The 16,792-nt window shown below is 43.0% G+C and overlaps 1 protein-coding gene across 2 annotated transcripts in view; it reads left to right on the forward strand.

The window, feature by feature from the left end:
* Window positions 1–16,792, forward strand: part of tgm1 (transglutaminase 1) — a 51,796-nt gene that overhangs the window by 13,850 nt on the left and 21,154 nt on the right. The window contains exons 1-3 of one of the 2 annotated variants that reach the window (XM_062957271.1): window positions 5,038–5,240; window positions 8,841–9,067; window positions 12,676–12,867. In XM_062957271.1, coding sequence (XP_062813341.1) covers window positions 8,848–9,067; window positions 12,676–12,867 — 412 coding nt within the window. In that variant the 5' untranslated portion in view covers window positions 5,038–5,240; window positions 8,841–8,847. Of the gene's footprint in view, window positions 1–5,037; window positions 5,241–8,840; window positions 9,068–12,675; window positions 12,868–16,792 lie in introns of those variants that run through there. The other variant, XM_062957270.1, reaches the window with a different exon arrangement.

The raw sequence follows: 16,792 nt of genomic DNA on the forward strand, positions 1-16,792 counted from the left end.
ATTGGGACAAGCCCAAAACAGTATTACATCAATAAAAACCATTCTCTCCTGATGTTTCACCTCACAACCTCTGAGGATGCCTGCCATAGATGTGGGCGAAACGTCAGGAGAGAATGCTTCTGGAACATAGACATACAGCCCGGAAAAACTCACAGCAACCCTGTTTTCTCTCTTGATGTTTCACCTCACAACCTCTGAGGATGCTTGTCATAGATGTGGGCAAAATGTCAGGAGAGAATGCTTCTGGAACATAGACATATACAGCCTGGAAAAACTCATAGCAACCCTGTTTTGCATAGAAATAACTGTTTTTAGGGAGAAAAGGGTAAATAAATATAAGAGCCTCAACTGCCCTTCAAAAAGTACATTGACTCTGGGAAAGGTTCACAACAGAGCTATAGTAAAAAAAAGAAAAAGGGGGGGGGGGTTATAAGGTCCATTTACACTGTGGATTGAATACAGCTTGATACTGCTTTAACTACCATGGCTCAATGTTATGGAATCCAGAGACCTGTGGTTTGCAATCTTCGGCAGAGATGGTTAAAGAACATCTAAAATTGCAACTCACAGGATGTTATAGTATTGAGCCATGAAAGTTAAAGTGAGACTAAACTGCATTAATTCAACAATGTTAGATGCACCTTTCATCTGCAGAAGGAACCTTTACAAACTCTGCAAAGTCCCAATGCAGTTCTTAGTCCAAGAAACTTTGATGTTTTCATAATACAGGATTTTTAAATAGCGCCATGGATTCTTCCAGAGGCTTGGGGTTGCACTAGATGGCCTCTAAGAACCCAAACGCTATGATTCCTTGCAGAAAATGAAATGGTTAGAATGGACAAATCAAACTCTCTCAACCTCAGAGGAAGCCAATGGTAAAATCAACTCTAACTTTCAGTCTAAAGCAGGCATAGTCAAACTTGGGCCCTCCAGGTGTTTTGGACTGCAACTCCCACCATTCCTAACAGCCTCAGGCCCCTTCCTTTTGCCTCTCAGCCGCTTAAGCGGCTGAGGGGCAAAAGGAAAGGGCCTGAGGCTGTTAGGAATGGTGGGAGTTGAAATCCAAAACACCTGGAGGGCCCAAGTTGGCCCATGCCTGCTCTAAAGTGAAGCTACATTACACTGTCTCACATCAGTTTGGAGCAATGTATTATAACAGTCATAGATAACAGAACAAATCAATCAATCAGATTAAGCAATGATTCATTCTGATTGTCCCTTTTGCAAGGAGGCAATTGCCATTTGCAAAACAAAGGGGTGATATCATTATCTCTAACGGGAGGCTTATCTTGAATTAGCACAGAGAGGGAAATATTTAGATTGACTCTCAGTTGGCAGCTGGATGAACAGAGTTTGGACATTCTTGCTCCTTGAAAAAACGAGTTGCCTTATAAGGATCAGGAGGACTTTTATCTGATGTGAGGCCAACATTTTTCCTTATATTACAAAAGGTCGAACACTGAAATATCCCATCAAATCTGGTTGCATCTGCACCAGGCATGGGCAAACTTGGGTCCTCCAGGTGTTTTGGACTTCAACTCACACAATTCCTTAAGCAGCTGAGGGGGAAAAGGAAGGGGCCTGAGGCTGTTAGGAATGGTGGGAGTTGGAGTCCAAAACACCTGGAGGGCCCAAGTTGGCCCATGAATGCTGTAGAGTGCAAACTTTGTCAAAACTAGGTGAACTAAACCATGGGTTTCCACTCTTGCAGTTATGTGGGGGGGGGGGGGGGAGAGATATATGCTATGAAAGGATTACATAGATCAGAAAGAGCTGCTCCCCAATTCACCATGTTGAGTGCACTGCAAAAACAGCTCTAGAGAGGGAGGTGAGGAATGAATGATGTATCCTAAAATATAAAGAAAAATCAGGTGAACATGGAGAAACTATTTAATTTTATAATATCTGGATATGTTGGATGACAACTTGCACCACTGAAGGGACACAAGGGGCCTGATTTAATTTGATTCAATCTGATTCATAAATAGCAATGGTATTCAGAATAGTCTGATTAGATAAATAGTCTAGAAGGGGTTAGTAAGAAATGTTTGCCACAAACACCACCAAATGGCCAGCAATAAAACAAGCCCATCGCCTTCCTGGGGATGCAAAGGACATCAATTGACCAGGAACCCACACATGCAGGCAGGGCAATAAAACCTTAGAAATAACAGTCCTAGATGTGAGGGTCAGAGATGGTGTTTTGTTTCAGTTTGATTTTGATAGATAGACATTTGTTGTTTGTTGTTTTGATAAATGTCAGGATGAAACAAGATGAAATAAGGAGGGGGCGTGAGAACAAGGATGTTTGTGAAGTAAATTGTACCTGCAAGAATATTATAAATACCCCATGTGAAATCTCAGTCTGTGTGCCACTCCTTTTCATGATGGTCATCTGCAGAACTATTTGCAAATAAATCTGTGCATTTCTAGCTCCCCGGCCTCCTAGTTCCTTTATTGGAAAGTTGGCACTAGGGGGTTCTGCAAGGTTTGCCTTCCTTAAAAGGGGGTATCGCATCTGAGCCTCAACACCACCTTGACATTTGGAGGATGGGAGCTGTATTTGTTATATTCTACATGTGGAGGATGGGAACTGTATATATACACACACACACACACTTACTTAGGTGATTGCTCGTTCTCCGAGTATGATGGCCTTCCAAGTGTAGTGTCTTGGCGGTGGATACATAGGTGACTGTAGGGCCCTATTCTTGATCCACATTTTCTTCTATGGAGCCACCAGTGGTGCAGCGTATTAAAGCGCTGAACTTGCGGACAGAAAGGTCGCAGGTTCGAATCCGGGGAGCGGAATGAGCACCCGCTGTTAGCCCCAGCTTCTGCCAACCTAGCAGTTCCAAAACATACAAATGTGAGTAGATCAATAGGTACTGCTCCAGCAGGAAGGTAACAGCGCTTCATACAGTCATGCCAGTGGCCACATGCATGACCTTGGAGGTGTCTATGGACAATGCCGGCTCTTCAGTTTAGAAATGGAGATGAGCACCAACCCCCAGAGTTGGGCACGACTGGGCTTAATGTCAGGGGAAATCCTTTACCTTTACCTATGTTCTTCTACAGCGAGGGCATTGGTTTCCAGGTGGAAGGCAGTCCTGATCAGGGGTGGCTTGATGGCACATTTCTCTCTTTCGCCCTCCATTCATGCCTTTTCAAATTCCGCAGCACTGCTGGTCACAGCTGACCTCCAACTTCTTGGCAGGGGGTTGGACTGGATGGCCCATGAGGTCTCTTCCAACTCTACGATTCTATGATTTTATCATAGACTTAATTTAACTGCCATGGCCCAAGGCTTTGGAATCATGTGAACTCTATTTTTGCAAAGACTTCTCTGCCAAATTAACTGCATTATGGATTATATGGCAATCTAAATTCATATAATGCAGTTCAATACAGTTCATTTAATCTGTGTTCTGAAACTGCATTATATGGCAGAGCAGATCCAGCCTGGCTGAGCCATGGAGCTGGAAGTACAAGGGTCAGGCTGGGAAAAGGGAGAGAGACTCAAGATGTGTTCCAGAGATGAAAAATCCCTGCTGTGTCAGCCCTCCATTCCCGACTGTCACGGGTTCAGATGTCGAAAGACGTCTGCAAAGGGAAAGGCAGCCGGGAGAGTTTGGCAATGGATGAGAGAGAAAGGGAAAGACAGATGGAGATAGAAAAGGAACATGTGGAAATGGAGGAAAGAACAGTCACAAAAAAAGTAAGCAAGAGAAGTACACTGGATAACATTCTAGTATCTGTAGGGTGTATGTCTACACCAACGTTTCTCAACCTGGGGGTCAGGATCCCTGGGGGTCGTAAGGGGGGATGTCAGAGGGATTGCCAAAGACCACCAGAAAACACACATTAATTCACAGTGCTCTCCATAGGTAGGTGAACTACATCTCCCCTAAATCACTGTCAATTCCTCCCAAATCCCTCCAGTATTTTCTGTTGGTAATGGCGGTTCTGTGTGGGAAGTTTGACCCAATTCTATCATTGGTGGGGTTCAAGGGGCTCTTTGATTGTAGGTGAATTATAAATCCCAGCAAACTACAATTCCCAAATTTCAAGGTCTATTTTCCTCAAACCCCACCAATGTTCACATTTGGGCATATTGAGTATTCGTGCCGAGTTTGGTCCAGATCCATCATTGTTTGAGTCCACAGTGCTCTCTGGATGTAGGTGAACTACAACTCCCAAACTCAAGGGCAATGCCTACCAAACCTTTCCAGTATTTTGTGTTGGAGTTCTGTGTGCCAAGTTTGGTTGGTGGAATTCAGAATGCTCTTTGTTTGTAGGTGAACTATAAATCCCAGCAACTACAACTCCCAAATGACAAAATCAATCCCCCCAACCCCACCAGTTTTCAAATTCGGGCGTATAAGATATTTGTGCCAAATTTGGTCCAGTGAATGAAAATACATCCTGCATAACAGATATTTACATTACAATTCATAACAGTAGCAAAATTAGTTATGAAGTAGCAACAAAAATAATGTTATGGTTGGGGGTCACCACAACATGAGGAACTGGATTAAGGGGTCGTGGCATTAGGAAGATTGGGAACCACTGCTCTACACTGTAGAATGAATGCAATCTGGGATCCCTTTAACAGCCATGGCTCAATGCTATGGAATTGTAGGAGTTGTAGTTTGGTGGTGTACCTCACACTTTAGAAGAGAAGGCAAATGATGTTGGAAAACTACAACTCTCAGGATTCCATGGTATTGAGCCATGAGTGTCAAACTACAGGGTTGTAGTTTTACAAGGCCTTGAGCCTTCTCTGCTAAAGCATGCTGGTGCCAAACCAAACTACAACCAGATTATTCTATCTGCCCATGGCAGATACAGTACATGGTTTGAAACTGCATTTGTTTGACAGTGTAGATCAGACATGGGCAAACTTCAGCCCTCCAAGGATCTCAGGCTGTTAGGAATTGTGGGAGTTGAAGTCCAAAACACCTGGAGGGCCAAAGTTTGCCCACACGTGGTATAGGTGCACCTCAGGGAGGGATTTGCTTTGCTTTTTCAGATTTATGGCCAGCTGTGGTCAGTAAAAGTTCAAAAGTGATGGACTGTGTGATAGAGAAGTGAAAAAAAATAGAGGCCTCTGCAATGCAACTTGGAGCCAGGGGAAATCCCGGTTTTCATCAGGGGTTGTCCCATAAATCATAAGGGTCAGCTGGAGAGAGGCCAAGGCTGCGAGTTCATCTTGAATTCTTTCTGAATCTCACGGAAAGGTATCAGGACTGGGTAACGCCTGCCTTGAAAGAAGGCTTTTCATAAATTTTGTGTATTATTGCAATTATTGATATTATAGTAAGGCCCCTTTATTCACAGGACTGGAACCCGTGGCTTTGTTTATCCAACTCTGGCAAAATATGTCCTTTGTAGGCATTTTGTAGGCCCCTAATGGCACAGCGTGTTAAAACGCTGAGCTGCTGAACTTGCAGACCAAAAGGTTACAGGTTTGAACCCTGGGAGCAGGGTGAGCACCCACTGTTAGCCCCAGCTTCTGCCAACCTAAAAGTTTGAAAACATGCAAATGTGAGTAGATTAATAGGTACCGCTCCAGCAGGAAGATAACAGCGCTCCATGCAGTCATGCTATTGATCTACTTACATTTGCATGAAGCAGAAGCTGGGGCTAACAGCGGGAGCTCACCCTGCCAACCTTTCAGTCAGCAAGTTCAGCGGCTCAGTGGTTTAACCCACTGCACCACCAGGGCTCTATTTTGGGGATAGTGCTACTCAAATCCTGCCAGATTCTTGCCATTGTAGTCCAATCAATTCGTTTTTTTCCGGCCAGAAGTGTGGAAGGATTGTGCGCTATCATTTATAGCAGGGTTGGTTGTCTAGCTGGTGTTGAACTACAACTCCCAGTAATGCTCACAATTGGTTATGCTGGTTAGGGGCTGCTGGGAGTTGTGATCCGATATCTGTGATCCGATATCTGTGACTTGTTATGCTGTTATATTGTATTACTGTGTTTTAATTTGTTTTATTTTACTCGATTGTTGTTTTGATACTGTTTATTTAGTTATTTATACATGTTTCAACTTGTCATACCTTGTTCTCGAGTCCCTTCGGGGAGATGGAGGCGGGATAGAAAAATAAAGTATTTATATTATTATTGTTATTACAGTAAAGTCTCACTTATCCAACATTCGCTTATCCAACATTCTGGATTATCCAATGCAGTCCGCCTTTTAGTAGTCAATGTTTTTGTAGTCAGTCTTTTCAATACATTGTGATGTTTTGGTGCTAAATTCGTAAATACAGTAATTACTACATAACATTGCTTTTTCTGTCAATTTGTTGTAAAACATGATGTTTTGGTGCTTAATTTGTAAAATCATAATGTTTCACGTTTAATAGGCTTTTCCTTAATACAGTAGAGTCTCACTTATCCAACGTAAACTGGCCGGCAGAATGTTGGATAAGTGAATATGTTGGATAATAGGGAGAGATTAAGGAACAGCCTATTAAACATCAAATTAGGTTATGATTTTACAAATTAAGCACCAAAACGTCATGTTATAGAACAAATTTGACAGAAAAAGTAGTTCAATACACAGTAATGCTATGTAGTAATTACTGTATTTACAAATTTAGCACCAAAATATCACGATGTATTGAAAACATTGACTACAAAAATGCGTTGGATAATCCAGAACGTTGGATAAGCGAGTGTTGGATAAGTGAGACTCTACTGTACCTCCTTATTATCCAACATATTATCCAACATGTACGGAATAGGAGTTCTTTAAAGCTATGGACAATGCGGTCACTGTTGCCCGCTTTTGGTCTAAAACTATTTAGCTGCTTGTGATTTCCTTTATTTTATCACTTTTAAAATTATTTATTATGCAATGCTTTTGACACAAAATAAATTTTAAAAATCCAACATATTTATTTATCCAACGTTCTGCCGGCCTGTTTATGTTGGATAAGTGAGAATCGAATACAGTAGAGCAGGGGTCCCCAAACTTTTAAAACGGGGGGCCAGTTCATGATCCTTCAGACCGTTGGAGGGCCGGACTATAGTTGGTCACCAAGCAATAATAATAATTAATAATAATAACAACCACGACAATAATAATATCAAAGAGGGTTGGAAGAGACCCTTTGGGCCATTGAGTCCAATCCCCTTCTGCCTCTGTGCACCAAAAGCACAAGCAAAGCACCCCTTACAGATGGCCACCCAGCCTCAATGTTAATAATAATAATAATAATAATAATAATAATAATAATAATAATAATAAAGAGGGTTGGAAGAGACCCCTTGGGCCATTTAGTCCAACCCCCTTCTACCTCTGTGCACCAAAAGCACAAGCAAAGCACCCCTGACAGATGGCCACCCAGCCTCAATGTTAATAATAAGGGTTGTAAGAGAAGAGACCCCTTGGGTCATTTAGTCTAACCCGCTTCTGCCCTTGTGCCGTGGGGGCCGGATAAATAGCTTCGATGGGCCGCATCCGGCCCCCGGGCCTTAGTTTGGGGACCCCTGCAGTAGAGTCTCACTTATCCAACATAAATGGGCCGGCACAATGTTGAATAAGCGAATATGTTGGATAATAAGGAGAGATTAAGAAGAAGCCTATTAAACATCAAATTAGGTTATGATTTTACAAATTAAGCACCAAAACATCATGTTATACAACAAATTTGGCACAAAAAGTAGTTCAATATGCAGTAATGCTACATAGTAATTACTGTATGTATGAATTTAGCACCAAAATATCATGCTGTATTGAAAACATTGACTACAAAAATGTGTTGGATAATTCAGAACATTGGATAAGCGAATATTGGATAAGTGAGACTCTACTGTATATTATTATCTGATTATATGGCAGTGTAGAACCATCTTCAGTGCTATCAACACAATCGTGAGAGTTGTAGTTGTACAAGGTCAAGAGTGCTAGTGCCTCACCAAACTCCAAATGCCAGGATTCCACAGCATTGAGCTACCGCAATTAAAGTGGTGCCAAACTGCATTAATTCTACACTGTAGACGCACCCCAGACACTCCGAAGTGTCTATTCTGACACTGAGAGGAGAAAACGGGCTGGAAAGAAGCCGTGGGATTTTCCAGACTCCTTGAATGGCTCTGTCAAACAGGTCCTGCCTCCGCCGAGGCGTAATGAACTAGCAATGTGGGTCCACCCTGCCTTAAGGAGACAGTGGGATTCTCCTCTCTCCTCGGCCAGGTGTGGTTGTGACGGCTTCCGTCGCATGCTTTCCTTGCGCCACTGCCTGGTGCGCAGGTGTGCAGGTTGGATTGGCATTTCGTCAACTCACATCCGGTCTTTCGTCCCGATGTACGTATCAGCGAAAACGAATTAACTCCCAAATTTGGAAAGAACCACTCGGCGACCGATCCAATTACAGCATTAATTTAAAACCGTTCAAACCACATTTAAAATGTATTAAAATGTGCAAATAGGCAAACTTGGTCCCTGCAGGTGTTTTGGACTGCAACTCCCACCATTCCTAACAGCCTCAGGCCCTTTCCTTTTGCCCCTCGGCCGCTTAAGCGGCCGAGGGGCAAAAGGAAAGGGCCTGAGGCTGTTAGGAATGGTGGGAGTTGCAGTCCAAAACACCTGCAGAGACCAAGTTTGCCCATGCCTAGTCTACTCTACACTTGAACTGCCATGGCACAATGCAATGGTGTCCTGAGAGTTGTAGTTTTACAGACCCTTGGAAAACTACAACTCCCAGGACACTGTCACATTGAGGTGGTTTCAAACTGCATGAATTCTTATTATGGGATTGTGTCTATAGTGGCCGGTGAGTTGCACTGCACTGACAGCTCCTGATGCTTTCTCCTCTCCGCAGACCCACCATGCCAGCCGAAGACCCTCGAGCAGATACAGGCCGATGGGCCAACGTCAGTTACCGCGTCCGGCAGCCCAACGACGAGTCAGAGCCCACCCCCAGGAGGAAGAAACGGAACTGGTTCCGCAAATGTTGCAGCTGCTGTTCGGGTCAGTCGGACGCCGGCGATTGGGGTCCGGCCCCTGGAGAGGTGCCCGGGGCTCGGCGAACAGATGCCGTCATTCGCGGTGAGTAAAAGACTTTGTTTTTTTATATATATAATAATATTTATTAAAACATTTGTTACACATCATTTGTTATACAGCAGACCCATAATGTTCACTATTCATTGTTCAATCTATCTATATATATAAAAGAGTGATGGAATCCTGGCGACCGACAAAACAACAAAACTAAACATCCCACAACCTCGAAAATTGACAACACAACCCATCATCCATGCCTCTAGGTTGATACAACAAAAAGAAAAGAAAAATAAAGTCCTAATTAGAGGGAGAGGAATAATTGTTTTTATCCAATTGCTGCCAGTTAGAAGGCTAAGCTCCGCCCACTTGGTCTCCCAGCAACCCACTCACCCAGGGGACAGGCAGAGTTAGGCCTCACTTAGGCCTCTTCCACACTGCCTATAAAATACAGATTATCAGATTTTAACTGGATTAGATGGCAGTGTAGACTCAAGGCCCTTCCACACAGCTATATAACCCATGTAATCTTATATTATCTGCTTTAACTGGATTACCTGGACTCCACACCTTTATCCTTTGCCTTAACTACCACCAATTCCTCAATACTTTATTTCTCATACCACCATACTTCACCACAGCAATGCGTGGCCGGGCACAGCTAGTATTCAATACAATTCTACAATACATTTTTGAATCCACTGTTATTTTCACCCATATACCATATGGTATAAGCCAATCCGAATATAAGCCGAGGCACCTAATTTTACCACAAAAACTGGGATAACTTATTGACTCAAGGATAAGATGAGGGTGGGAAATGCAGCAGCTACGGGTCAATTTCAAAAATAAAAATAAATATTAATAAAATTGCATTATTTGAGGCATCAGTCGGTTAAATGTTTTTGAATATTTATATAAAACTGTAATTAAGATAATAATAAGACTTTAATAAGATAAGACTGTCCAACTCTGAAAACCTATATACTCAAGTATAAGCCGATCTGAATAGAAGCTGGCCAGAAACCTCACTTGAGTATAAGCCAAAGGGAGCTTTTTCAGCCCTAAAAAAGGGCTGAAAAACTAGGGTTATACTCGAGTATATACAATATGTATGTATGGGTGAAATTATTCCATACCACCGTGCTCCTCAAGACTTCGGAAGCATCTACACTATAGAGCAGGCATAAGCAAACTTCGGCCCTCCAGGTGTTTTGGACTCCAACTCCCACAATTGGCTGTTAGGAATTGTGGGAGTTGGAGTCCAAAACACCTGGAGGACCCAAGTTTGCTTATGCCTACTGTAGAGCGAATGTGGTTAGACACCACCAATGGGGGTAATTAAAACCATGTAGAGTTCTAGTCCGACTGCCAGACTCTGAAAATGTTCTCCAGATGTTCCTGACTACAATGCCCACCATCCCCTGCTGTTGGCTGCGGTGCCAGAGATTTTGGGAAGCTAACTTCCAAGATCAATGTTTCCCAAACTGGGAACTTTTGAGCATTTTGGACTCCAGTTCCCAAAATCTCTGGTCATTGGCCAAAGCAGCTGAAACTTCTGGGAGTTGAAGTTCAAAACATCTGGAGATTGGGAATCACTACTGTAAAAACCTTTCTCCTAAAGAAAACTTTATTTTCAGGGATTAAAATGGGTTAAATCTTTGGTGCATCTACATTGGGCATGGGCAAACTTCGGTCCTCCAGGTGTTTTGGACTTCAGGTTTTTAGAAATTGTGGGAGTTGAAGTCAAAAATACGTGAAGGGCCAAAGTTTGCCCATGCCTAGTCTACACTGTACAATGAACACAGTTTGGTACAGCTTAAAGTGCCATGACTCAATGCTATTGAATCATTGGAGTGGTAAGCCTTAAATTCTGGATCTTCTTGCACATTCTTGAATTTTTCCATTCAATTTTGAGATCTGATAGTTGCAGCTATTCATAAAGCACAAACCCAACCTTTAAATACAGTCAGCCCTCCTCATTCTCGGGTTTAATATTAGCGGATTTAATTATTAGCAGATTTATTAATATGCTCTCTCTAGAGCAGGCATGGGCAAACTTTGGCCCTCCAGATGTTTTGGACTACAGCCGGTAGGCTGTTAGGAATGGTGGGAGTTGTAGTCCAAAACACCTGGAGAGCCAAAGTTTACCCATGCCTTCTGTAGGCCCTACAGCACTATTATGTGGTCAATTTTCGGTGGAAGACGACCACAAAGTCATCCTGGAAGAACTACAGACTTAGGTGTTCTCTCAAATTATGATGATGATGATGATGATGATGATGATGATGATGATTTTATTATGACACAGCAAACAAAATAAATATGCTGGATTATTATTATTATTATTATTATTATTATTATTATTATTATTATTATTATACTGCTTTTGTAGTAAAGAGATTCAAAGCAGTGAACAGTGGTAAAACCATAAACTGTACAAATTAAAACCTAGAGATTATGGACATTAACACAGAATTAAACATAGAACTATCTAAAATGAATATTTAAAACAATTCAAAGCATTAAAATGAGACCCCATCCCCTGACTTGTTTTTAACGCGTTTTTAAACTCATGTTTTGTCCACTTTCATGGGGATTTTGTGCTATTAATTCCAACAAAAAACAAAAAAACAAAGGGCTTACCTTAGATATAATTAAAATGATAGGTGCTTTTTTCTGTCATCTGAATTTCTAGGCAGCATTGATCAGGTAACGATGGTTTTTGGACTGCAGTGGGTTGCAATGGTCAGGAATGATGGGCTTTGCACTGCAGTGGTCTGGAATGGTGGGGTTTGGATTTCAATAGTCAGGAATTATGGGTTTTGGACTGCAGTGGTCAGGAATGATGAGCTTTAGATTTCAATAGTCAGGAATTATGGGTTTTGGACTGCAGTGGTCAGGAATGATGAGCTTTAGATTTCAATAGTCAGGAATTATGGGTTTTGGACTGCAGTGGTCAGGAATGATGAGCTTTAGATTTCAATAGTCAGGAATTATGGGTTTTGGACTGCAGTGGTCAGGAATGATGAGCTTTAGATTTCAATAGTCAGGAATTATGGGTTTTGGACTGCAGTGGACAGGAATGATGAGCTTTAGATTTCAATAGTCAGGAATTATGGGTTTTGGACTGCAATGGTCAGGAATTATGGGCATTGGACTACAATAGTCAGGAATAATGAGCTTTGAATTGCAATGGTCGGGAACAATGGGGTTTGGACTTCAGTGGTCAGAAATGTTGGGATTTGGACTGCAATGGTCAAGAATGGTACGGTTTGGATTGTACTGTTAAGGAATGATTGGTTTTGGACTGCAATGGTCAGGAATGATGAGTTTTGGATTACAATTATCAAGAATGATGGGCTTTGGATTGTAATGGTCAGGAATGGGCTTCGCAGTCCAAATCCCATCTGGATGCCCACCCAGTCCCCACTCCTGACCTAAATCCGGTCTCAACTGGATAAAACCCATTGAATGTATAGTGTGGTCTCATTATTGGGTCTACATTAATAGGGACAAACAAATGAGACCAGGAAGCCTGACTTGCCAGAGAATTTTGTATGGGTGAGATCTCCTTAAGTCTCCTCCTGTATTTTGTTAGACACAGAACTTACTTTCCAAAGGGATGACCCTTGTTCTTTCCCTTTGCCCAGAGGGCATGCTGGTGCTCAGTGGGATTGACCTGATGTGCAGCCCGTCCAGCAGCAACCGGCGCTCCCACCACACAAATGAGTACGAATACGAGAACCTCATCATCCGGCGCGGGCAGCCCTTCGACATGAAGCTCCAGTTCCGGCAGCCCTACGACCCCGATGACCACCGCATCTGCCTCGAGTTCCTCGTCGGTGAGTGCCGAGGAAGCAGAATCATTCGGCTTCCTGGGGGTTGGCGGGATTTTGAACTTTTTGTGTCACTGCTCTTGAGTCAAGCTTCTAGTCCTCATGATTAAGACAGAAAAAGAAGGACAAGGTTTGGAAGCCAAGCTCTGTGAGGAGCAGCTTAGGAAGCTGGGTATAGTTGGCTTGAAGAAAAACCAGGCTGGGAGAAGAGGACATGAGAGCCATGTGAGCCATGATGAAATATTTTGGAAGACTGTTTTATTTAGGAAGAGGCAAGCTTCTCTTCTGCTGCCTGAATTGATTCAAATAGCAGGTGAAAAGATTCCATCTAAACGTTAGGAAGAACTTCCTGATGATCAGAGCTTTTTTGCGATGGAATAGATTGCCTTGTGGAAGTCCCTTCTACACTGCCATATAAAACCCAGATTATCTGCTTTGAACTGGAATATATGGCAGTACAGTAGAGTCTCACTTATCCAACATAAACGGGCCAGCAGAACGTTGGATAAGCGAATATGTTGAATAATAAGGAGGGACTAAGGAAAAGCCTATTAAACATCAAATTAGGTTATGATTTTACAAATTAAGCACCAAAACATCATGTTATACAACAAATTTGACAGAAAAAGTAGTTCAATACGCAGTAATGCTATGTAGTAATTACTGTATTTACGAATTTAGCACCAAAATATCACAGTGTATTGAAAACATTGACTACAAAAATGCGTTGGATAATCCAGAACATTGGATAAGTGAGTGTTGGATAAGTGAGACTCTACTGTATATATTCATATAGGAGCTCCCAGTGGCACAGCGGATTAAACCACTGAGCTGCTGACCAAAAGATCAGCAGTTCAAACCCAGGGAGCAGGGTGAACTCTCGCTGTTAGCCCCAGCTTCTGCCAACCTAGCAGTTTGAAAACATGCAAATGTGAGTAGATCAATAGGTACTGCTCCGGTGGGAAGGTAACGGCTCTCCATGCAGTCATGCCGGCTACATGACCTTGGAGGTTTCTACAGACAACAATGGCTCTTCAGCTTAGAAATGGAGATGAGCACCAACCTCCAGAGTGGAAAAGAGGGACCCCTAGCGCTATCCAATTAAAATCTCCTGCCATAAAGGAAGACACAATCAAAGCACCCCTGACAGATGGCCATCCAGCCTCTGTTGAGTTTCTACCTGCCGCAAAAGGCAGAAGAATTAATCACCAGGTGGCAACCCCACCCTTTTAATTGAACGACCTACGAAAGATGATGGCGCACACTTTCAGTTCACTGGTGGAACTGGTCTCCGCTTGGGACTCTCTCTTATCACGCTGTCGCCGCTCAAGTGGGTGAGGAATTTGGCTCTCAGCCTCCCCGGAACGAGGAGGACTTGTTGCTAAATGTGTTTCGAGGAAGAATTTGGAAACAGGGCAGGGCTAAGAGACAGCCAGCTCTTTTGGCTTCCTCCCCATCGTCTGGTCATGAAGCATTTGTCCCTTCTTCCCCCTTTGCCACCCCCTCGAGCCCTTCCTCTTTCACTCTTCCCCCAATGCCCCAAAGACACAACAATCCCACCCTTTGATTTAACTAGCAAGGCTTGGCCAGCCCTGTAATTTGTGAGCTCTAGGATCCAGGCACACGAGACGACGGGAGCATTTAAAGGTCTCCACGTTGTTGCCACTGTTCATGTTCCCAGCACATTCCCACCGCCCGTCAATGCTGATGTGGCATTTTAGAAGCCAAATGAATCAATAGAGGGTGCAAATGCCCAAGAAACCAATGTAACTTTGCATGCCAAAGGTCCCAGTTTGGGTATCCAAGGAGTCAGTGCTAAACCCAATGGATACCCATTTTGCCCCACTATAACACGCCCTTGATATTTTTTGAAGTTTGATTCCAGGATGGATACACACACATGGATACCACTGTCCATGGATGTTCAAGTCCCATCAAAGAATCCAGTCCAACCCCATTCTGCCATGTAGGGATACACTAGCAGAGCCCTCCCGACAGATGGGCATTCAGACTCTGCTTCAAACCCTCCAGAGAAGGAGACTCCAAGGCCGCAGCAGGGTGACATCTGACTTGAAAATAGTCTGTGTGAAATGGATCTAGGAGCCTTATTAGACCACAAGCTGAACATAAGTCAACAGTGTGATGCAGCAAATAAAAAGGCCAATGTGATTCTAGGCTGCATCAATCAGAGTATAGTGTCTAAATTGAAAGAAATTATAATCCCAATGTATTCTGAACATGTCCACAGTGTGATGCAGTGGATAAAAAGGACAATGCAATTCTAGGCTGCATCAGTCAGAGTATAGTATCCAAATTGAGGGAAATCATCGTCCCAATCTATTCTTCTTTGATCGGACCTCATCTGGAATAATACTGTGTTCACTTCTGGGCTAGAAGGATATTGGCAAGTTAGAAATGTGACCAAAAGAGTCAAACATTTGGAAACTAAGCCCAGCTTAAGGAGCTGGGTCTGTTTAGCTTGGAGAAAAGAAGGTTGAGAGAAAAGGACATGAGAGCCATGTTCAAATATTTGAAAGAATGTCAAATCAAGAGAGGGCAAGCAAGTTTTTTGCTACTCCAGGCATACAACATAGCAGTGGATTGTTGTCAGGAAAAGATTCCCATCTATACTTTAGCATTAATAGCTGTCTGGCAGTAGGAAAGGCTGCCTGGGAAGCCAGTCTCCTTCTCTAGAGATTATCAAGCCAAGGTTAGATAGCCATTGGAGCCCCGGTGGTGCAACGGGTTAAACCGCTGAGCTGCTGAACTTGCTGACTGAAAAGTCGGTGGTTTGAATCCAGGAGTGAGGTGAGCTCCCGCTGTTAGCTCCAGCTTCTGCCAACCTAGCAGTTTAAAACATGCAAATGTAAATAGATCAATAGGTTCTGCTCCAGCAGGAAGGTAATGGCGCTCCATGCAGTCATGCCAGTGGCCACAAGTCTTGGGGGGTGTCTATGGACAACTCCGGCTCTTTGGCTTAGAAATGGAAATGAGCACCAACCCCCAGAGTCAGACACAATTAGACTTAATGTCAGGGGGAAACCTTTATCTTTACCTATCGGGAGGGCTTTGATTGTGTCTTCCTGCATGGCATCCTCTCTGAGTTTCTGGAAACCGAAGTCCGAAAGGATCTGGGTTTTGGAATCAAAAGCCATGGAATAATATGTACTGAATGCCATTTTCTTCTGAACGACTTGCACATCTTTCAAAATCAGGAGGAGAAGGAAAAAGGCCTTGCAAATTAGAGGGAGGCATTTTCACCCCACTGATTTGCCTGGAAATTAAGCATTGAGTTGGTTGCGTTTTAATTAGAAGACAGGGCATATTACTTCCAGGTTCCAGTAACATCAAAGAGCACTGGATGCAAGACACAATTAAGAGATGGATGTCCTAACGTCCCGCTTGGATGTTCCAGTTACTTTTTAGACTAATGATGGAGGAATTCGGGTCTGGCCAAGGCAAGATCCTTGCGTTCCCATGGTTTTTTTGGGGGAACACCTTTCATTCAAATTAATTAACCTAGAGATGAAATATTCCACGAGACAGGTCTCTGTTTCTCTGATGTCATTTCACTACCGAGAAGTGGAAGTCATTTGTTTTTATTACATAATTATTAGACAATTTATATTCCAATCCCTTTAGGATAGCCTTGTTTCTTTCCAACTTTTTAATCCTTTTGAGTTGGCTAAGGAACGAGGGCCTCAATGAGGACTAGAACCTTGATTGCCTGGTTCCCGTCTCAACATAAAAATCACAGAAGTGGTTGCATTGCAACCCCGATCATCCCTTAGTGGCACTGATTCAAGTTGCAGTCCAACAATATCTATATTGCCACAGGTTACCTTATCTTGTTCCTAAAGCATTTTCAAACATTTCAGGAGGTGGTGGAGAAGGGGATTTTGGGGGAATGGTCCGGATGAATGGCCAGTTC

This window comes from Anolis carolinensis, chromosome 6 (genome assembly GCF_035594765.1).
Source record: "Anolis carolinensis isolate JA03-04 chromosome 6, rAnoCar3.1.pri, whole genome shotgun sequence".
NCBI classification, from domain to species: Eukaryota; Metazoa; Chordata; class Lepidosauria; order Squamata; family Dactyloidae; genus Anolis; species Anolis carolinensis.